General features: G+C 39.6%; 1 protein-coding gene across 4 annotated transcripts; it reads right to left on the bottom strand.

Moving 5' to 3' along the window:
- Window positions 1-186: 186 nt before the first annotated feature.
- ikzf2 (IKAROS family zinc finger 2) lies at window positions 187-21,325 on the bottom strand. Of its 4 annotated transcripts, none has more exons than XM_031300189.2 (9): window positions 21,103-21,325; window positions 19,749-19,831; window positions 18,420-18,466; window positions 11,474-11,575; window positions 8,025-8,216; window positions 6,830-6,997; window positions 3,606-3,743; window positions 2,800-2,931; window positions 187-1,886 (listed from the first exon to the last, which is right to left on the bottom strand). In XM_031300189.2, the coding sequence occupies exons 3-9, from the start codon at window positions 18,445-18,447 to the stop codon at window positions 1,075-1,077; spliced, it is 1,572 nt and encodes a 523-aa protein (XP_031156049.1). In that variant the 5' UTR covers window positions 18,448-18,466; window positions 19,749-19,831; window positions 21,103-21,325; the 3' UTR covers window positions 187-1,074. The 4 variants fall into 4 exon arrangements, with proteins under 4 accessions (XP_031156049.1, XP_031156053.1, XP_031156052.1 ...); XM_031300193.2 differs by lacking the exon at window positions 21,103-21,325 and adding an exon at window positions 20,698-20,941; XM_031300192.2 differs by lacking the exon at window positions 21,103-21,325 and adding an exon at window positions 20,008-20,386.
- Window positions 21,326-23,795: the final 2,470 nt, after the last annotated feature.

The following is a 23,795-nucleotide window of genomic DNA, read 5'->3' as shown; positions in this document are numbered from 1 at the left end:
CAGCTCCCTGTTCAGATGCACCAATCAGGGCCAGGGGGGGTGTCTAACTGCGTGTTAATCACTGCTCATGCACACACATTCATTCTCCCTTGTGGGAGGAGGGGCTTAGGAGACCGTTTTGGGCTTTAGCAGAAAGGGGGAGGGACTGAGAAGTTGTCGATGTTCACATTTTTTGGCTAAGTCCTGGATCTTCGCAATCCTACCTACGGCACCTTTAAATTATGCAGTTATACACGGCAATACTAAAGCAGAACTAAATACTGAAGATGATGGCATGACTGGTCAAATTTCTACAGCTGCAGATAGATACAACCACAGACAACCACACCACCGGCAATGAAGTCCAAATAGACACCAAGTTGCTTGCAGCTAGAACACACAGCACCAGTTGACCATAACATTATGTGTATCCGAACCATTGTTCATAGGAAAAACAAACATTACAGTACGGCCCATGGCAACATCATAAAAAAAGAAAAGAAGAGAAGAAAAGAAAACTGCACAGATACTGTGTGATATGCCACAGTAAGTAGGCCAGTTCAATGCCATACTGTTATTATGCCCATGAAAGAATTAATGAATGGTAGTATTATTTAATTGAATTAGAGACTACCTGAAGTCTTTACTTCTGTCATCATTCTATCTGGTTGAACTGCATTTCTATGCATTCATTACTTCTTGAGAGTGAAAATATGCAAAAGCATGACAAGACAAGCACAATAAGAGACATTTCCAAATAAGACTAAAATGGAAAACTAGTCAATGTCGTCTGATAGCTGCTCTGTTATACAAATCATGAACATTTTGAGAAAAAAAAAAAAACTTACCATCCTTCTTGTATATGAATCTTATATGATCTTGATAATCTTAAATATGTAGAAAATGTGTTTTTGTCCCATACCTTCATTTGATTGTTCAACTGTTCAGATTCACAATAAGTAGCTTAAAAAGAAGTCTATGCTATGCTTGTGCTACACTTGTCCACAGTGCCGTTCAACTGTGCAGTCTAAGAACGAATATGAGGCTATTGCTCCTTTCCCTTCTTTGTCTTTCCCTTAATTCCTACCCATCCTCTTACTGGAAGGTGTGTTCACCACGGACTATGTGAGAGGAAAACTCATAGCGGTCTTTGCTGCGGTGACCACAGATGTTGCACTCCAATGGTTCTCTGTATCCGTGGCAACCCATGTGGATGGTGTACATGACATGGTCCAGGAAGAGCACCCGACAATGCTCGCACTGGAAGGCTCGCAACTCTTGGCCCTCTCGTCCAAACACCCGCACCCCTTCCTGGTTCACAGGCCTCTCTGTAGCCACTCGCATTATTCCAGTCCTCATTCCTGCCACACTTCTGGGTGATGCTTCTGTCACCCGCTCACCTGAATAAACCACCGCTGGACTGGCTCGAGACCTGAGGCCGGGAGTGGGGTTGTTCCTGTGGTAGCCCTGCCTCTCGTGAGGGCTGCTGCGAGCTGAGTCAGCAGAATCAACTCCACTGTTGCTGGGAGATTCTTCTTGCCCTGGCTGGCGCAGTTTTCCCTGCCTAGTTAAAGCAGTGGGGCCATTTGTGGTGGGATGGCTGGGGAAGTCATGGGGCTGAGGTGGCTGTGGTGGCAGCGTGTCACAGTTTCCTGGACGCTCTGTTCGTTGGCCCAATGGCAGGACATGGTGGAAAAGGGGGGTGACCATGGGCACACCTTCAGCCATAGAGATAGGAGGGCCTGGATGGTGCAGCATGGGCTGAAGAGTGTCCGATCCTAGGTATGTTATGGCATTGCTGATGGCCTGATCCATCATGTGGGCCGACATCAGTTCATGTTGCTTCTCATACTTTAGGCCCATCTCATAGCCTAGTTCAGGGTACCTGTAGCGTACCATCTTTTCACCTGCATGAAGTAGAGCGGCACTATGACTGTCTTGAATTAATTAATTTAACAAGATTATGCCAATTTCAAAACGTAAGACACAAAACATAACTATAAATGCAATAGCTTAAGGGAAGGGCAACATTCTTGCTTTTAGCTACAAACTACGGAGAAAAATAATGTGCATAAATGCGAGCATTGTTTGATTTTACAAAATGTCCTTTCTATTCAGTCAAACTTATTATCTTGTTGATATTTCAGGGTTTGTTTTCATATTTTGTACCTGCTATTCTGTGTGTACGAGTATAATGAGGTGGAAAGCCCCATCTACATCTACTACTGCACTATTTAACCCCTCAATAACAGGGATGCGGTGAGCTGTTTTCTCTCGATAAGAGCAATGGCAAAGTTACAGGTGTATCAAACCACAGAGTGAAAAACATTTCCTTGCCTCTAAGTCAACCGCTTGCTCTAGCTTGCTCAATCACTTTTTCTTAAAGTGCAGCAAATAAAACCAAATTCAGAAACAAAATCTGTGCTTATAAGTAGGACAGGGCTATTGTGTGATATTATATAATATCGTATGATGCAAGACTGAAAAGGAAAGGAAATCAGTAGCAAATGGTTTTACATGATGCTAATTCAACTAATGCATTCTCAGACACATGCACAGCAATTTGTAAGTAGAAATTACTTACTGTCTGCTTAGACATATAATACATTTTTTTCACATGATTTCCAAGGTAATACAACACAACAAATCATTTTCAACCACGACCTCCATGTTAGACTCATAGAAAGCAAATGGAACATAACATATATATAATACACTAACATTATATAATACTGTGCATCAGGCTGGTCCTCATGGATATTCCACACTAACTTAAGAAAAGAAAGCCGTTGACTGCCTGGTTATGTTTAAAATACCCACCCACAAATTTCTGAGGCGTGGTGCTCTTCCTCTTGCCCACGTTGCTGTGCAGCCTTTCAATAACAGGTGGCCGATCAAAGGTAGCCATGGTGTTGGGCTCTGCCATGGGCCTCGGCTCTTTAGCGACCTCACCTTGATAGGTTGAGAAAGGAAGGGGGTTAGAAAGGGCAAGAATATATTTATGTGTGTAATGAGACGGATTCCTAAACACTGAAAAGTAACACTGCTAAATTGAACAGATCACTTTTTTTGGGATGTAGAAACAAAAAGAAAATCTGAATTTTGCTTTCACATTTTTTTTAATCATAGCCTGAAACTGAACCATAACCTCAGTTTACCTTCACCCCATAAACCTTCCTAATGCCATAGGACATGCTGTTTGTGTGCTCAGTTTTCTTAAAATAATAAATGATTGAATGAATTAACTAAAACAAAAGCAGTTATGTAATTATACATCAATTACAAAAGTTGTACAAATTTGTGAATAAATTAATACAAATCGGAAGAAAATAAATTGAGTAAATAATAAATAAATAGCCAGAAAAAAAATCTGTAAAGTATAGTAGTAATGTGTGCTTCATATTAGCCTTTTTTAATTTCACTTCTCTTTTAAAGAGATTATTTCCATACTGGACCAATTGGAATAACTAATTAATAATTCATAAGTAAACTTCACAATGTTATTTCTGATTTTCCCCTGTGAGATCCACCTTTTCTTTTCTTTTTTCTTTGTAATGTAGTACTTTTTCCATTACACATTAGGCCACCTTAATTTCCATGGTTTCAGTTTTAGTAAAACAATTTACCTGTGTAAGGGCCAGTGCTGGTGTTGGGATCCAAGCCGATACCCTGCAGGTAACTATGGCAGCGCTCTTTATGTTCCTCCAGGGAAGTGCGCTGTTTGTAGCTTCGCCCACAGTAGTTACACTTGTGTGGTTTGCCAACTAAAAGTGAAGACATTCGAGGGAGAGCATATTAATTTCATTCACTGCTCTAGAGAGAGAGTGGGTAGCGTCCAATGAGATAATGCAACCTGCTGCAGTGCTCAGGCGGTGCGTAGTAATAAATACTGTGTCAGAGTACAAACAAACCAAAAAAAAGCCTCTGAGATCATGGATGTTCCACTACTAGTGTGAGGATTCCACACAACGGTCGCCAGACAGAAAGACAGGTTGTGGGCGACAAAGAGAGAGTTGAACCATTTTAAAACACTTTGGTCTCTGAAATATACAGCTAACTCCCACAGCAGAGTTGATCATGCATCCCATGATGGTGGTAGGAAACTAACTCCAATGTTAAACTGCTATGGAGGTGGAGTGTGAATCATTGTGCCATTTCTATTTTATTCGATTCCTTCCTACCTAGACGAGTGGAAAGATGAAGACATATCCTATCTACCTTGGTCAAGCCATCAGCCCATCTACCCTTTCATCCATCCAACTTGCTGTATCACTTAATCAACGGATCAATGGATTAGTGAAATATTTAATGCATAACAATAATAATAAAGGCATTCAATTATGAGTTTAAAGGGCAGCCTAAATATTATATGTTATAATATTTGTTATGGTCACCAGTGTTACCACCTTTGTGCGATGGAACTACATGAGCTTTTTCCATATTAAGGTAAAAGTTTAACAGAAAATAGTGTATTAAAGTGAAAATCCTATGCAGGCAGACACTGCTGAGGATATAGGTATGTGTCCTGTGGTTGAAGAATTCTTAAAACTAATGTAATGACTCATAAAGGGACTGAATAAACTGCAGGCCACATAAGCATACCGATGTGACCCAGACACCATCATTAGCTACAGCATGTGATGTAGTAAGACTCACTGAGATAATGGTGACAGCTATTACTAGAAGAAGATGATGATCAAGTGCTCTTGTCACTGTGAGAACAGAGAAACCAAACATGTTTCAGTCCGAGGCATGGAGGCTGTAACACACACACACACACACACACACACACACACACACACACACACACACACACACACACACACACACACACACACACACACACACACACACACACACACACACACACACACACACACACACACACACACACACGGTAAGCGCACCTATACTTCCCTGTGCGTAAAGAGTGCCGCTGCTTTGTACAAATGGTACAATATGTTCAATAAGAAGACAAGTTACTCAGAAATAAACATTCCTTTAGCTGTACATGTTACATGTTCTTTCCTGGACTACTTGTGGTGGCTAATGACAAAAGGTTTCAAAATTATTAAAATGTGGGGGGGTGTACTGTAGGGTGACTGCAGTAATATTCATTCTGAGTAGTGAAAGAGTAACTTCTAAATGAAACGTCATCATGAAAATCATTTCCTATGCTGATTTCCAGTCGTAAAATTAAAAAAGTGAAGTAGGCAGTACTCACTCCCATGTTCTTAGTGGCTCACATCTACACACTCTCTCTCTCTCTCTCACACACACACACACACACACACACACACACACACACACACACACACACACACACACACACACACTGTAGACTTTATTACTTCTTCATATTTATATAACCACCCACACACGACCTTGCGCAGATGTTGGATGGACCTGAAGAATCCACCTTTCAGACGCTATTCTTATTCATGCAAATGGTCCACACTGTGCACTCAGACTTACTTGACTGATTTCATTTGGCTAATAAACGGGAACTTGCTCGAATCTCCTGCCTTAGAAAATGTGAAATTCTTTGCCTCTCAAGCGTTAACTGCATTATCCTTTCACCAAACAACTGTGCCTCAATAGATAATGCCATTTTTTAACATTTAACCTGGCCTTAGGGATAGCAGCCAAATCCAACACCCTTTTGTTCTATCACTCTTTCTCTCTTTTCACTATTGTCTAACATTTTCCCTCTCTTTCAATGTTGTATTTCCCTCTTTTGGCTACACCTGTTCTTCCTGGCAGGGCACCAGACCAGAGCTGCCAGAGTAGTAAATCCCTGTACAGTATGTAAGAGACCATCATGACAGCACAACTTAGAAACATCAAATTCCTCACATTCCCCATTGGACGTCCAGAGGAAGGCAGGTGTAAATTAATACTCATGCATTTACAGGAAAAAAAGAGATTGGGGGATGTGACAAACAAATTCAGCTGAAAAAAAGGAAGTGAGAGTAGGAAAAAGACAGATGTAGAGAGATTGATTAAAGAAATGCCTAAACGAAACATCTGAGTAACAACTGGGACAGAGATTACAGATCTCACACATGCACACACACAAAACGTGTATGCAAACACACGGACGGACGCCCAAAAACACATTGCATCTATCTTATAAGAGAACTGTGTATGAGTAACCCTCTGTGGGGGCATCACTGGCAGAAATGACGGCATTGTCTGACCTTGATTTGGTGCAAAAGAGGGGAGAGCACATCCTCTCTGATAGGAAAGTGGGTTACAGTTAAGAGAGACAGCCAGCACTCCCCATATGTTTCTCAACACACAGATAGCTTCCTCCTTAGCGAGTCAAGCAACTAAGGAACAGCATGTCCTTGGTACCTAACCACAAAGTACTCACAGCACTGTCTATAACATGCACATTAAAAAGACACCAATGCGTCTATCCAGCAATACGAGACAGAGAGTCACCAACCAGCATGTATGGCTACTGTGGCTACCGTAGTTCTGCTCGTTCTTATTTTTGACACTCAGTCACAGAAAGCTTTAGAAGAAAAAAATATCTCTAGAAAATATTTAAGAGGTACTTACAAAGCCTTTAGTTTTTTGAATAATGGAAGAATTGCACTTAAGCCAACTACTGGCATTATGTTGAAACACACAAGGATCTCTAACATTCTTCCTGTATGTGTAGGTCTTTAAAAAATGTGTTGTGTCTTAAAATAAAGAAAGTCTATCCCAGCTTTAAAAGCATTATGGGTTGATTTTTTTCCCCCAGATCTCTGAAGCACTTCTGATAAAATAAATGAAGTTTCTTCTGGGCAACAGAAGTGGATGAGTAAAAAGAAGAGAAGAGAGTGAGGGGGATTCTTACCAGCATGAGTGCGCAAATGCCCACTAAGGGCATCGCGCCGCCGGCAGGCGTAGCTGCAGAAGGGGCATTTGAAGGGTTTTTCGCCTGTGTGCAGCTTGATGTGTCGCAGCAGGTTTCCCTTCTGGGTGAATGAGACGCCACACTGGTTACACTGGAACGGCCTATCACCTGATAGAGGCAGGCACAGGAAGTCAATACCACACTCATTGTGGAAGATGTTTTTAGAAAGTATAAGCAACCGTGCAAGTTATTTTTTTGTATCTAACTAAACTAAATTAACTTTTCTGTTTTTGTAACTGACAGCTGACTTTGTCTCCCCGTTTGCAGGAACCACTAAGCACTAATAAGAAATAAATTGCACTTAAGTAAAGTATTGCTGAACTGAATAAAGACGCACTTCTGTTAGACTGCTTTAAATTAGATTAAACTGATGTTACTAATTATTAAACCAAATTGAACCTAACTGAAGTGACTCAAACTAAACTAGATTTAACTGAACTTGCATCTTCTCCTCATCCTTTATTCAAAATATATGCACATCAGGTGAAGTGGGTATGCTGTGTATATCCATCTAAAGACATGTGGAGCTTAAGAACTATGTATATACAATTCTCACAGGAAAAAGGTACCACTACTGTATTTATTTTAATTTTCCACAGTAAATGCAATGTTTTCCAGAGTAATGAATGGAAGTGTGCGCGTGTCAATCTCTCTTGCAGTGTATGGTGAACTGTACAGTATATCATGTGGAATGATACAGTTCAGTACATACTTCTGATTGTACATGGACTTACAACTACTGTCTGCTGTTCTAATGGAAAATCTTTTGATCTACAGCCAGTTGGAAAAGAGAAATATGATCCTAATGCTGTGACAACCAGAGCAGTCATGGCGTCAGTTAGAACAGGTTGCGGGAGATTCCAAGGATATTTATTCCCTCATAATAATTCCAAGTCTAAGCTATTGTCCTTAAACAAAAAAACAAAATAAACAGAAAGCATTCCACGCCCAATGTCAAGGAAAACAAATGGTTTCTGACTCACTCTAAAGATGGGGAAACGTACATACCACCCTGATTTTAGTGATTAGAAAAGGAAAAATCCTTTGTTGATTGTCAAAGCCCAAAGATGTACAAGGCAGCTTTTTTAAAGTATTATACGCTTTTAATGGCATTTGGAAATGTACTGATCGGTACCGTTTGGTTGTCGACTTCCTGCATCAGCTGTCATGTTTGGCTCAGATAATCCATCCTGTAAATTGCTTGGGCTGCCAGTCATGGATTCCTCCAATGCTACTCCTTCCTCCCCAGTTTGGCCTATTTCACCAAGTCCTGGGCTTCTGTTGTCAGCCTCCTCCGCTGTTTCTTCCTCTTGCTTAATTGTCAGTTCTGTAAAACAAAAACTATGGTCATCCTGAGATGCGCAGCTTACAATGTCAAATTTAGATGAAGCAGTTTCTATGACGGTGCCATACCATCACAAAAACGCTCTACAGCAACCATGAACCATATGGCAACCATACGCCAACTATGTGGCCTAGGTTGGCCCTGGGTTGCATGACTTGGTTGAGAATGAACAGATTACACTGAAATGGTCTGTGTTTATTTGCAATGGATGGATTAAACTAGGTTAGGTTAGAAGAGAAGGGGTCTACATCCCAAGGGTGAAGTTTGTGGTTAGAGTTGAGGTTAGAGTAAGTAGCCTCTATAGACTTGAGTAAAACTGTAAAGCATTGAGATGACTGTGCTGGTCTCAGGATGGACTGGATTGGCTGGAAGTTTAATGGTATGATCTGCAATGGACATAGGGTGACTTAGGAGTGATAACTGTGCAAAATGATATATCATTAAATGGGCATGTGGAGGGGGCATCCTAGCAACTTAGCAACTCAACTCGTAGACAGCATTAGGATGGACTGACACATTGACAAGAGAGAAAAAGAGAAACAGGCTGGTCTGGTTCCTGGCTGTCCCTGAGGAGAAAAGGGAGTGTCTGTCAGAGGCCCTGTAGCTTAGAACAACTGGCTAGCAATGGGAGACCGGCTGGATGACTAGGGCAGAATATTGTATAATTATGTGTGTGGGTGTGTGAGTAGCTGTGACGGAAAACTATTCATCACCTGCAGTTTCTACTTATAAGTCACCAGCAACTAGTAATACTACAAAAAAATACATATCCAGAAGCCAGAAATACAAAACAGTCACAGCTACACCTAGTTTCATTCACCTAAAGCCGTGTCCCAATAAACACTTGGATTGTACATACTGTATACACCTCATTCAACCGGAAAATCTATTTAAAAAATATTCAACCTAATTCTCGAGCCTGGCAACAAAGCTGAAACATTGCCGGGTAAGGTAATTTAAGTCTTTTTTTTCTGTACAAACCACATGAGATGACAGTTTAAGATACACAAGACAATGCTTGACCAAGAATTGCCTCTTTTGCCTAACACACCACTCTAAACGTGCCACAAAGCAGCTTAATTTTGTCTTCTGAGGGAAAGGAAACAGTTCCTTTGTCTTGGAATGTGCCCCATTTTCAGATATTTACACTCTAAATGCTATATATATAATCAAATTGACTATTTTACAAAAGACATACTGTGATCAAGCAAAATGCACTATGTCATATTTACAGTTTATTGTTCTTGGCTTATTTAGTCTTTAAACATCTGTCATACGCAACAATATCAAAATCATTTTTGTTGTATGTATGTAGTACGCTTTTTTATAAAGCACTGAGACAAACCTGTGATTCTGGGGCATATAGTAAAACTTGACTTACATTGATCCCTTATGGTAGACTTGACTTTTTTCACAAACATTTTAACCCATTAACATGACAAAGAATTGATTTTTGGTGTAAGGCTCATTACCAAGTATGATTCTTGGAAATATTTTGTCACAGATGTAAATGGGTTAAAATGTTTGTGAAAGGGGCTTTAGTCATAGTGCTGAAAAGAAAAAGAAAAACGTTTGGACATAATCCAAGCAGAATTTACTGATCCTGATGATCCTGTTTTGGTATTTACTGTGGCAATAATCAGTGTGAGAATGTGTTGTTTTACTAAAGCCTCCCATCTGACTGCATCCATGAACTGTCCTCTCAAGCTTTGGAGGCTAGTAAAAGAAATTTAGATATTCAGGCAACATTTCCTTTTTATAGGCTATAGAGAAAAATATCTGCAAAGCAATTGCATTCTTTAAACTGATACCAATGCCACAGTTTGTACAGAAGAAACACTTATCCCAATATCCACATCGTGATCGAGCCTTGCCTTCGACAGCTGTATCCTGGCAACACGGAGCAGACCTGAATGTCCTTGCTATTCAGCTCCTTGCATCTTAACATCTGTCTCTTCAGTGTGGCAGAGTGGAATGCACAGAGTTGTCAGATGACAATACACTTGAAACAGTTGCTACGAGAAAGCAGCGATGAAAATCATCGAGATGCAATTATGGCATATTTCAACCCCTATACCGGATACAGTAGTCTGCAAATTATCTGAGTTTCCCATAATCCATAGAAAATCAGGGGAAAAGATCACAACTGTTTGAGGGGTTTACTGAAAGCAACACAGCCTCATGAAGAAGCCATATGTCCCAAAGGGTGTAATTCTACTCTTCTACCTTATATTACCAGACAGTGCAAAATGCCAAGATAATTGCTACACAACCTGTGTTTAAGCTTGCAAGTTTAAGAGTCTGGCACTGGCATTTGACAGCACTTCATGCTTATTTTCAACAGATGATATGATGCAGCCCTTCTTTTGTAACAACACCTCAAATAGCAAATCATGTTAGGCAACTTCCAGAATGACAACAGCTCTTATCGGTGAAGAGTATCTCCCTGTGAAAACAATGGCCCAGCTCGCCTCCCAGTATCTCTAAACATATGGGAAATAAGCTTCCCTTTTTCTCCCTGGACTGCCTCATCTCATTTGGTTTCCACTTTCTTACTTTGCTGCTTCATAGTGACATCGCTAGAGCTAATCTGCGGCATCAGGTAGACTTAAAGGAACCAAGCAACACTCATGGGTAAGGGCAATATACTGTGGCACAAGTGTGATATGACATTTTTGTACAAAATCTCTCACTGTGGAAACTACTGTACTTCTCTACTCACTGTAGTGACAAGTGTTCGATCCTTTTTCTTCTTTTTTTTTTACTTGTTTGAGACAGGACTTTATTTCTGTTTCTCTTTGTTTTTGAGTATGATATTTAAGTGCATTTTATAGTGATTTTATGCTTTGCAGTTTGCCCCTCATTAACACATTCACACACCAATTGTGGCACGCTACCATGCAAGGCACTGGCCTATCCATCAGGAGCACCTGTTTTCAGATCAGCTCACATTTGCCATGTTCATTTTCTGGTTCAACAAATCCAAACTAACCACATTCTCTGTTTCAAAAATAAAGGCCTTCCATCAGTTCATGGATGGAAATGCAGTAACCCTTCCTACCCAGGAAGGCTTTTATTGTGAAAGTGTTGAGTTTCCTTAAAACAAACTAAAATACAATGATCAAAATAAACTGATCAAGTAAGAACAGTATGTTTGTTTAAAGGAGAAACAGTGTGTGCATACTGTGGTTGTTCTTGGCAGACTGCAGAACATGAGTATCTATTGATTGAGCACTCACCACTGGGGGAATTAGGACCCTGAGGAACAGTCTGTCCATTAGGTGATGATGTATCCGCCAACATTCTCGAGTTCTCCTTACCGGGAGAGCATTGGCCGTTACCTGGGAGACAAGCAGAAATGCAGTAGTCTATATTGTGCTGTACAACAAATACAATACAATGTGTATTATGTATGTGTTATGTGAAAAAAAAAAAAACAGCTTTGAGGTTTTTGATATTATATATGCAACTATATAACGATTAGGGTTGTAAAAGCAAAGACGAGGTTGGAGAGAAAAATAAAAGGCGGTCAAATGAAAAAACAGTTTCTAAAAATCATTTTGAAGATAATTTTTAAGAGGATGAGATTCTTACAGATTGTGATGATACACTCAACACCTAACCTGAAAAGAAATGTGTCTATTCACTTTTATACAGATAAAAAGTAGATAAAATGTCTTGCTAAACAAACAATTCACATGCTATACAGTAGCCCTAATTCCTTCTCAGATTAAAAATGAATAATTTCATCCTACTATCAGATGTCCTTTAAAGGCTAACCTGAATGGTCACTATGGAGGTTACCATACAGAATGCACAAGGCAACTAACTTAACTGTCTTTATGCACCTATGGGATTCTAATGTCCAGCAAATGTGGATCAGATTGCATCCTCTCAGCAGTCTGTACAGAACCCAGGCTATGGATAGCCCTGTGTCTTGTGTCCTGTATGGTTTGAGGGAGAGCAAACCAATCCCTTATCCCCTTACACAACGGCCCCGTCAGGGTCACTAGAACAATACAGTGGCAACAGGCAAACACCCCTGCTGACCCAGGTGTCAGATCCCTTAGGAACCAAAGTGAGCCATCACTCACCTCCAGCACAATTAAAGTTTTTCCTCAAGCAAACTGACTGCGAAAAACTGGAAAGTATCCATTATAATGACACCAGATTGCCTCATGCTTTTAAAATTGATGTAGCAATAGCTGCAGCTGGGGAAAGTTTCAGTTAAAATTAAAGGAACATCCTATGTGCTACATCTGAAACTGCTACAAGAAAGGCCTTGTTACAATTTGTCAGTGCTGAACATGTCTGCAATGATCCATCATACATGAAAAAGAAATCTGTCTGATCTCCTCTTGCTGTGACAGCTCCTCTTAGTGTGACAACCTCCTCTATGGTATTGTTCCATTGTAGTGGCAGCCACACTGAGTGGGGCATACTGGGAGACGTCCATGACTCAATCCCTGAGCCTGGGCTCGGATTGCACAGGTTGGGGTTGGAAGAAATCTCAGGTGACCGACGCTGGCTCTCCTTTGGCAATGCTGTCCTGGAGACAGTAGTGGCCCAGATTTGTCATGAAGGATTTTCCATTACTGTAGCAGATGCTGACAGCTTCCTAGCAGCACTGCGACTAGGCTGCCTCAAGCCTAAACTAATAGCAGTGAGCTGCCTGGGTTCACATGCTAAAATAAGAACTAAGAACTAACATAACAATAAGAAGATTTTAACAGTGTTATTGTAAAAGGGTTCATGTAAATTGCTGTCCAAGCAATTTATTCAAAAGCTCAATGTATGAAGATTTATAATGCTTCCATTATGATGTCTTTTTTAATTAATAAAGAATGACGTCAAATAAATACTTTTGTCACCAAAGGTCAAGTCTTTAGAAATCACTTGCAATCAAAGGAAGCAGTGAACCTTATGTCTGTCTGTGCTTATGATGACCAAATACACAGCTAGTAAAGAAGATGCATTTCCATGCCTATTTAAAAGGGGACCACAAACCTTTGATGTTTGGAAAATATGGCTTATTTGTTATGAACATGAATAAGGTTAACAATGTTTTAAACGTGCGTTGGTGCCCCGCATTTGCTGAGTCAATCCTGTATGAACAGTAAGATCAGAATATCAAACAGTCGAGACTTGCCGGATGGAAAGTTATTTTGAGTAACACACCAAATTGGGATAAATTAATACGCTGGCAAATAGAAAGGAACAAATGTGTACACATGAAACTTGTAGGTGTAGCAATTGCTAACTTCATCATTAATGCCAAATGAATGCATAGCTTCTAACGTACAGTCATCCTTTTAGAAATCTAACAAGGGTCAATGCAATTTCAGGTCCTACAAGTTATTCAAAAGAGAGCACAAGGATTTACGAATGGTATCTAGGTTCAGGAACAGAATGCAATGACAACAAACCTAAATTAAACCAAGTTAAGCTCCATCTACCTACTTGTGATGGCAGAAATGAATAAAATACAAAGAAAATGGCTCAATAGCAAGCTAGCTGTGTTGAGTGACTTGAATATGATTTTTCCAGAGTGACGAGGCTTTCCATTCTGGCTTGCTGGATACACACTGTATGGGACCTGGTTTTTCCTGTCAAACCCTGAACCTTCCTTAAGACAAATATTCACAACATGCCTCACACACACACACACACACACACACACACACACACACACACACACACACACACACACACACACACACACACACACACACATACACACACACACACACACGACATAGACAAATGAGAGCATTCGTTCACATGAAACCTGTAAGATATTGTATTGGAAGTAGATAATGATTAATTTAACTCATGAATAAAGTTATGTATACACCTTATTCAGAAGTATTACAGAAGCACTTGCTGTTAATTGCCAAGCCATAGAGTGCACTGGTGCGTTCCATTTGTGGTGGGGGTGACCTAGACAGGAGAGGAACCTGATACATCTGTAGATAACTGATCTTAAATTATCTGCACTACTTTGTGATCTGCATTAATATTACAGCATCCATGGAGGGGTGATGGATGTTGCAATGAATGTAGAGCAAAGTTTGCAGTGCAACAAAAACTTGAGATTATGTTTTACTGACCACAATTGTAATAATCCGATTTGGCAGATTTGCATCTAGGTCAAAAATCATACTCTGGAACAAACTTCCCATTCATATTAGGTCCTCCTCTACTACCGAGATCTTCAAGTCTCGTCTTAAAACACATTTTTATTCTTTGGCGTATGATTTAGTTTAGGGACATTTGTATAGAAGTTTGTTGTTTGTATGATGTTCATTGTGTCTATATTTTTATTGTCTTCTTTTGTTTTTATAACTTAATATAACTTTGTACAGCACTTTGTTCAGCCTAGGTTGGTTTTAAATGAGCTTTATAAATAAATTGACTTGACTTACTCTCACACACACATTGCATCATCACAATCACACACCACACAACCTATTACACCCCCTTGTATTCACAATCATACTCTCTCACTCCCATTACCTTATAAATAATACTTACATTGTTAACAATGCTGTTCTTCTTCCCTGGCTGAAATAACAAGTCACCAGCAAAGTTAACAGCTGGTTAAACTAAAATTTAAACATGTGGTTGCAATTTGTTTTATGTACTCTCTTGGCTGCTGTCTTAATATTAAACTGAGGGAACTGCTTTCAAAACCTTACTTAAGTAAAAGTAGGTCAGTATTATCAGCACAATATATTTAAAGTATCATTGTGCAGTAAAATGGTCCCTGTCCGTGTTCTACTTTTATGTATGATGATGATGATGAATGTGATGAGTGATGTCTTTGGATTAATATTACGGCTGCATTAATGTGTATGTTGCATTTTACTGCTGTAGAACTACTACTGCTCAGAAAAACACTTCATCGTTCAGTTAATCAGAAATATTAACATTAAAAATTTGGAGATACATGGTTTTAGCTGGACAGGAAGGGTATGCAACATTATAATCTAAAAAGTAACTAGTAACTAAAGCTGTCAACAAATGTAGTGGAGTAAAAAGAACAATATTTCCCTTTGAGGTGTAGTCGAAGTATAACGCTGGATAAAATGGAAAGTGGAAATAAAGTACAAATACCTTGAATTAGTAGTTAAGTACAATACTTGAGTAAATGTATTTTGTTACATTCCTCCACTGAAGAACACTATTTATCTTTGGCCAAAGACTGAAAGTTTGAAAGATTGAAAGAAACACCTTTCTTCACATACTTTATGCGGAAGTGGAATTTGGTAAATTAGACGAATGGGTACTGTAAAAGGGCTAAGATTTTAGATTTGAAGGCATACGAGAAGTGTTTTGTTGTTGTTAAGATGATTATGGACCCTGTAGTTCCCCTCAAATTATTCAAGTAAATGTAATTTGTTTCACTGATAAACCGAAACTCTCCTGGACTGAAATTATGCAATGTTAAAATGTGAGTTTGTCTGGTATGAGGAAAACTCATACTGATATTTTTAATAGTTATTAATTTTCTGTTGGCTGCCACTGGCTTTATACATCACACATTAAATGTTTGCACCTGTCCATAATGCCATTTAATGTCATTTAACTAAAGCAAGAAACTAGACCTCTAACTAGAGTAGGTTGTGTCTTTTCTCTGTTTAATAAGACCAACAAAGCGCATTAATGGCCGACAACCGGAACTTGATAAAGAGAAGCTGGAATATCCAATTAACCATTCAAATATCGTTTAAGGTGATCAACTTAAAAGCTCTTAAATTGGGACCTTCAGAAGTCCAGGGAGTGAAGTATGCCTTGTTTTGTAGTTATGTCAAACTAGCATAATCGTAAACGACTAAAGGCTATTATTTAGGGGGTTGTCAGATATTAAAGGACAATTCCAGTGCAAAACGAACCTAGGGGTTAATAACAGATGTGTACCCACTCTATCGCTCTCTGGGACATGTTTTAATGCTAATCAAATGTGTTTGTAGCTTGAAACAAGCTAGCGCGGACTGCTGATTAGCTTACAACGCTAGTATTCGGGGCACAGGGAAAGTAAAAACAAATCGCTATTTATACCACTAAAAAGGCTCAAAATATCACCACACTTCAACGGTAGCATAATGAGGGTCCCTAAATGTTAACCAAAGCATTGAGAACATTGTAAGTGTACAGACAGTTTATTAAAAAGATAGATTATAAAGACAGTCGCGTTCTCGTATACAGGCGGCCGCCGTCTTGGGAGCTACTGTCTTTCTACAATGACAGTGCAAGTGGTTACGAATAATAGTGTGAGAAGAGTGTTTTTATATAAAAATGAACGCCTGAAATGTTACCTTTGTCTCTCTGCCTTTTGAGTATGTTCAATGTGAGCCAATCAGGAATTGAAACCACAAATATTGTCAATCACATACAATTATATACACTGTCTGGCTTTATGTCTCATACTACTATTCTGAGTCACAGATACTGTTATCCTTTCTTACATATTATAGACATAATCAATATATGAATAAGAATAGTAGTAATCTCTATCTCTATATATATATATATATTTATGCACACATAGCTTGGTAGGTAGACACAAATATGGGCCTTAAAAACAATCTACCCAACATGATGGACATTACTGGGTTTGGCCTTTGGTGCTGGGAAAGAATTTTGCCCCTCAGATATGTTTGATGGCTGAATATGAGCGAGAGATAAAAGATAAAGCCTCCTTCTGTTTTATTAGTACATGGCAAACACAAAAGCTTAGTTACAGTTATGAAAAATGATCTCCAGCGAGTCTTTTGGATAATATTACATTAAAGATAAAAAGTTGTCATTTAATGAACAGATTTTTGTCACAGAGCTTTGTAACCTATTGATCATATGAATAAGAAAGAAGTTTCAACCTTGCTGTAATAAACTAAAATGACATTGGTCATCAGTTTTCAGTTACTGCATGATGAGCCTATCGAACTCAGTGCCCTGTCAGTCTCAACCATAAAATAAATCACCCAATCAAGCGTAACATTTTTCAGCTCGCGCAGATGCATCTTTGGCTCAATTTGTGCCTCCAATGGCGGATTGCATTGCCTTTATATGCACTCGTGTCACCTCTAAAATGTTCTTTCATGTTCAGTTTGAACACACTTTTACATCTTACATCTTTGACATATACTATTGTTTTTAACACATACCACATGTACTATTTTTCTTTTTAACATGTACTGTGTGTACATTACAATACACTTTGATAAGAGAGTACATTCATGTGTTCTATGATGGTGAGTAGAATAACATGTTTGTATGTAAGAGGGGAAGGTAGTGTAGTAGGGTATACTAGTGTGTGTGGGAGAGTATAGTGGTCTATGTGCAAGAATACGAATACGAACAGGTACAATGTTTGACTGAAATAATCTTTCATAGTCAGCAGTGTCTTCCTAATGTATTGAGCATATAGTAAAATACATGGGGGTAATAAGGATACAACTTGCATTCCACAAAGATGCATGTCTTCTGCAGTTTCATGCTAATGGAACAGACTATTATTTGTTCCAAATGTATCATTTCAGAAGCGACCCACAGGCAGACAGGGAGAGGAAGAGCCTCCATGTCTTCTTCCACCACCACCCATACCCCGCCTGCCAAGTGTTCCTATAAGCACAAACCCCCAATGGAGACCTAAAATCCCCACTGATGTCATAAACAGCATGCTACCTGATTTTAGACCTGCAAACCAAAGCAAAATACAAGGGGGGGGGCAGGGAAGAGATAGAGATGTATTAAGAGACCTGCCCAAAGGAAACCAGCAAAGGGCAATGGAGCACCACAAAGTGCGTATCCAATATCTGCTGCATTCAACAGGATGTTACATGCAATCGTTTTCTCTACCTTAAAGGGGTGAACAGGAAAAAGCCTGCACTAAGGGAAAATCCCTTGAAATGTTTATGGTGTTGTGATTGCAAAAATGTTGTTGTTTTGTATCAGCATTGTATCTAAAAGTTGGAAGAGATGTGAAAGTCAAAATAAGCTAATAACGTCAAAGCCACAATAACGTAATAACACACAGACGCAACTGTTGTCTTCATTACCACCATTATCGGTACAACAAAACACAGACACACATTCCGATATACTGCATAAACTTTGACCTCGGATGTAAAGTATGGGTAAGCGAGTGTCAGTGTGTAGTGTGAAAGCGATATGAGGACTTACTAGCACAGTAACCATCGGGAGCCTCCATTTCAAGTTCTTTGGGAGTGCTGCAGAGAATACAAATAAATATTACTGCAACTTTTGCATTATTGTAACAGAGATTTTTGCATTATGCTTATTCTTTATTTGTAAACCAAATATGTGCATCTGAAAAGCTGTGTAATATAATAGCATGCAACAATGATGTTTCTTCAGATTTAATTTTGATCACAAACCTGTAAACTATAAAATACCCCAATTTCAAGACTGTTAAGCATCTTCAGGTGCATGGATTACAGTGCGCAGAGGTGCATTACAGCAGAGACTGGTCTGTGCAGTTTTCTTATTATTTACGTAGTCACGTATATTTAGCAAGCTACCCAACGCAGTATTTTAAATGTGTGAACAGCCACGTTTTAGTTTCATGTTCTCTTTAAAACTGTTTTTGTATAAGTTAAATTAAAGCTGGCGTGGTCTCTCCAATCGCGGCAATTAAATAAATGAATTCAGGTTACATTTGACCTTTTTGTGCAAAAGTGGTTTAAGAACTATGAAGCAATTAATAGAATGCATTGCATTAACTTAAAATGAAACATGATGCATTCAACTGTTAAGGGATACACTTTAACACACACCTTGTTTTCTAAACATTTATGGGCATGTCGATTACACATGGTGTCAACAGGCATCTTTGAGGAAGTCGTAAATATGTTATAAGTTACTAGTAAGTTGATTCTAATTTTTATGAATAGCAAAATCAAGTTTGGGTCCATCTTTATCCATCGGCCCATTGTTGTTGTTGTTGTTGTTGTGTAGAAGCAACACATATAAAGTAAGTGTGTTATGATTATTATAATTTGGAATAGCATTGCACCTGAGAGAATTTAAATAGACTTTATTAATATCTATTCAAGTCAGATCACACAGCAAATTTGTATTATGTCACAGCACAACTGCTGGCTTCCTTGAAGACCATCCACAAAAAGCTTAACCCTTTCATTAAAAGAAGAAAAAAAAAACTCAAAGGTGTCATTGCATTTTTCTTTTAGCCTAGGCCCAATGCAGATTGCCCCCAAATCCACAGTCAGCTTCATTGTACGGCACTATTTTCTTTTTTTACTGTATAACAAAAATGATGGTAATCTGACTCAGAGCTCTTAATTTAGTCTCCCCCTGTTAGCTATGTGGAGGAAACTTTGACCATTCTGTGACAGAAAGTTTTAAATGTGTGTTTTACATCCTGGTGATTTCTTCATGATACCCATCAATTAAAAGTTAAACATGAAAGCAAAACAATAAAGTAGCATGCTATAGCCTACATAGAGAAAAAAGGTGGATTCATATAATTACCTTCAAGTGTCTCCCCTGTGCAAAATGAGTTGGTAATTTCAGTCAAGGACGGTGGGAGGGGGTGGTAAGTTGTCTCCACCTCCCTTTAATGAAACAAAAAAGTTAAAATTACCTTTTTCGTCCAGTGATCTCTCACAAAAACAACCCTTTTTAGATTAGTATGTTTCAATAATAGTCCAGTGAAAGGAACGTGTGATAATTAATCTGAGCAGGTTCAGAGAAGCAGAGATAAATTGAGGAGGAGAGCATAGTGTCCTACAGGTGACAAAGCCTCTTCTGCGCGCGTCCCGTCGAGTTTTCCACTTTAAAAGCGACGCCGACACAGTCCCAACGAGCTCTACACTCAACTTGATTCAAACTTGCGATATTTCTCCAGAACTCGCACAAATACAAACTGAGCCGTACACAGCGCACTTTTTTTACAGTAGGAACACCGTGGGGGGAAGACTCAACAAGTTGGTGAAGGGAAAGAAAGAAAGAAAGAGAGGAATAGATCAAACTGGATCCACCGGTTCCTAAGGAATTAGCCATAGCGACAGGGAGCAGCCAAGCTATATTCAACAGTCAAGAGACTGGAAATCCGTGGGTAGGCAGTGTTGAAAAGCTATACTATGAAGATGTGACTCAAGGTCGGACCTGCAGAGCTTCACATGCGTTTTAACTGCCACTGCAGAGAATGGGAATAATGAGATGTAGAAGCAAATAACACGTCCACACTACTGTACCTTCAAGGGACATTTCAACCACCAAAATGACAGAAATTTCAGAAATTAAAATTAGTATTCCCCCTTTCTCAATTTGTATTTCACAATACATGCCTCTACTGTCTAGACGTGGCTTTAGGTAGCCGAATTAACATTTATTTTAGTAGCAAAACGGTGGGAGAGCTGCATTTTGCAGATGTAGCCTACAGACAGTTTTTAAAGCAGTGAGGACAAGGTGCATTTACCTGTCAGGAAAACATTAGCCTACATCTCTGGAAATAACCATCCGCTGCAGAAACCGCGAAGCCAGTTTTATTGTGACAACGCGCTGTGTTTCTCGTGTTAAGTGATTGTTTTGCTGGCTGAGTCGCCCGCATGGCTTTGGAGCTGACTGACAACTGCAATTCAACAGGTTATCCGACCACCGCAGTCTACAGCACAGCCCGTCTGGCTTTCCATTCATCAGGCAGACGCTCCTTGTCTGCCTTTGCCGCAGACATGCGCCTCCAGCAGCTCTGAAGCGTCTATGTAGCCTACTGATAGTCGAATTATACTGAATGGATTAAAGCAGCAACACAAATGATTAGTTAATAGGCTACAGGAAACCGATTCATGCGCGTGTGTTGCTCTCGCTCTCTTTTTTTATTTACCTTAAACACGAAGGAGTTTATATAATCCCATGAACTTGCACATTGATCCGGACTGAATGTGTCGGTTTGGAACAGACTTCATTCTAGCCCGACATGCGCCATGCAGCGCGGACTGAAAGGTAGTTTGGTTCCGCAACAGCAGCAGCAGCAAAAGCAACAGTTGTTAAATCCACCACTGACTTCCTCCTCCATCTCGAGAGCGAGCGGCAGACAACCCGCCCGAGTTGCTATTCTGGGAAGTTGGTCTGACAACCGATCACAGAGTGTGGACCCAGTCTGCCTCTCTGTTCGGCAATCGATTAGGTTACAAAGGGGCCTCTTATTTCTGAGGCAGCAGTTCTGTGGCGACGAAAGCCTAACTGTCATACTCTTAAAGTATTTCTAGGGATTACAGGGTACTCAAGGACATATAATGTGACCATATGCCTTATTTTTCTTTTCTTTTTTTTTTTTTTTTTTTTACATATCCTGATGATCCTATATACTGATACTGGATTTTTGAAGCCAATATCAATATCAATAGTTGAGAGTTGCAAAAAAAATGATATTAGGATAATACGATATTAGCATTTTAAGATAAGCATGTTTGAGAAGGATCCTTTAATTTATTTATTTTTTATTAATGCATTTTAACCAAGATATAGCCTATACTGAGCAGTACAATGAAAAATAAACTTCTGATGAACAATCAAAAAGTTTAAATCGGAAGATAATATCCGCCGTGCTGCTGTATCGGTTGTACTCTGAGTCTGTAACTGTTGGATGATGACAATAATGATGATGCTCATCAGAACTATGGTATGTAATAAATAATACATGTGAACTGAAGGCCTAATTGTAATATTAGCAGAAGGATAACAGTAGTATTCTAACTAAAGTAAGTGTAACAGCAGTCTCTTCAGTCAGACACAATCTGCACTTTCGAATGCACCTCAATTTTGAGGCAGGTCTGACATAGGCCTAATTTGATTCGTCAACATCTGACAAGACCCTAACAAGAGTCATGCAAAGTCATGCCCACTTAAATGTAGTTTCATCATGTAGGGGATTCATTCCCAACATTACATGTTTTAGGGGTTGTCATGCTGGCTATAGTAAATTAATGCTGCAGTGAATTTCAGAACAGTGTGTTATGTGCACTATGTGCACTGATGCCACGCAAAAAAAAATATGTAAAAGGCCCACGACAAGCACATGCCAGCAAATATGAATTACTTAGGCTACTATAATCCAAGAAGCAAATGACGTGAGTTCTGGTAGTCAGGGACATCAGCGGTTTAAATATGGATGTGTGTGAATAATGTAGTGTAGGCAAGGGAGAGTGTTTCACGCTGACCAATGGGGCTTACTGTGTGTCTGATGGAGCAGTGGGCCCGGGTGCTCCAGATTTGGTTGGCTGACCCACTGCAATCACAAACCTCAAAGACAGCACAGGTGACACATACACACCAAAGCAGTACACCCACCCACATAAATGTGTAAATATAAAGTTGTACTACTGTCTTGACTTGTGGGGAGTTCCTTCTATCAGTGGGGCCAGTGCAGAGAAGGGCTTTGACTGAGAAGTTCGGCTGAATTGAACTTTTTGAAAGACGAACAAAATGGGATTTGTTTGCAGCCAATGCAAATGCATCACACCCCATTTTTGTTCAACTGAATCAGAGGCAATTCCTGTCCTGTTATAGGATCAGTTTGAGTCTGGGTGAGACAGTCACAGTTTTTAGACGTAGGCTGATAGTTGGAGTAGTACTAGCTGAAGTCAATGCTGGTTACTAATGTACTAGTAGTTTGGATCAACAGAAGTAAATTTCCAGGATAAAGCCCGACATCCGAAGTATGGCTCATGCACAGAATGTCCGCTCTATGTGTTGCCGTTCTCAAAATCCCTTCGCTACAGGAAACAACAACCTTCAAGATAGCAAGCTACATGCTGAAAATGGCAAGTTTTGAAAAAAATTTGGATTATGCAATAAGGCAGGCCTGCTTACTTCTTTCAGGGAATGATTGTAAAGATGTACAAAGAATATGCTTACAGCATTCACTCTCTAACTGGGATGTTTTGGGACCAATTGGCAGGATTACTCTGGACGAAGGACACATGGCGATACACTGGTAACAGCAAATTACATTTAACCATGCATCCAGCTAATTTAAATAGCTCATGTTACTGTACTGTGTGAACAGTTAACCTTGATTGATATTGTATGTAGCGTTTTATTTTGTGGGGTGCAAATGTTCTACCAAAACAAGTAGGCTACCTTCCCAAAACTCTTTTGCAGAGCCACAGTCACTGCATCCGGAGCACCTTGGCTCCATCCGGCGCCTAGCGCCGCCCAAGACGATTGTGATTGGTTTAAAGAAATGCAAACAACCCAGAGCGCTTTTTCTCCTATCCCAGAATGTGTCTGTGGTAGTCTAGTCTTGCATTGCCAGACCTTCCTCCACAGCGCTGCGTAGGAGGGTATGGCTAGTCCACACAGCATTCCGAAATGGGAGAAAAAAGTGCTCCGGTTTATTGGCATGTCTTTAAACCAATCACAGTCGTCAATCAGAGCCAAGGTGCGGCTGCAAAATAACCTTGGGAAGCAACTTGTTTTGGTGGAACATGTGTACGTTCAAAGGTTGTTTTAGTCGTGCAACAGAAAACTCAGATTGAACAGATAGTCTAGCTAGCTGTCTTGATTTTCCCTGCA

This window comes from Sander lucioperca, chromosome 8 (assembly GCF_008315115.2).
Source record: "Sander lucioperca isolate FBNREF2018 chromosome 8, SLUC_FBN_1.2, whole genome shotgun sequence".
In the NCBI taxonomy this organism is placed as follows: domain Eukaryota; kingdom Metazoa; phylum Chordata; class Actinopteri; order Perciformes; family Percidae; genus Sander; species Sander lucioperca.
This window is presented reverse-complemented; position numbering and strand designations above follow the sequence as displayed.

Bases quoted from the DNA above. Each gene is read 5' to 3' on its own strand.
- ikzf2 (XM_031300189.2), bottom strand. From the start codon at position 18,447: ATGGAGGCTCCCGATGGTTACTGTGCTA. The intron at 6,998-8,024 runs GTACCGATCAGT...TGCCTCTATCAG, and splicing joins AGGAAGTCGACAACCAAACG to GTGATAGGCCGTTCCAGTGT. The intron at 2,932-3,605 runs GTAAATTGTTTT...CAACCTATCAAG, and splicing joins CAGCACTGGCCCTTACACAG to GTGAGGTCGCTAAAGAGCCG.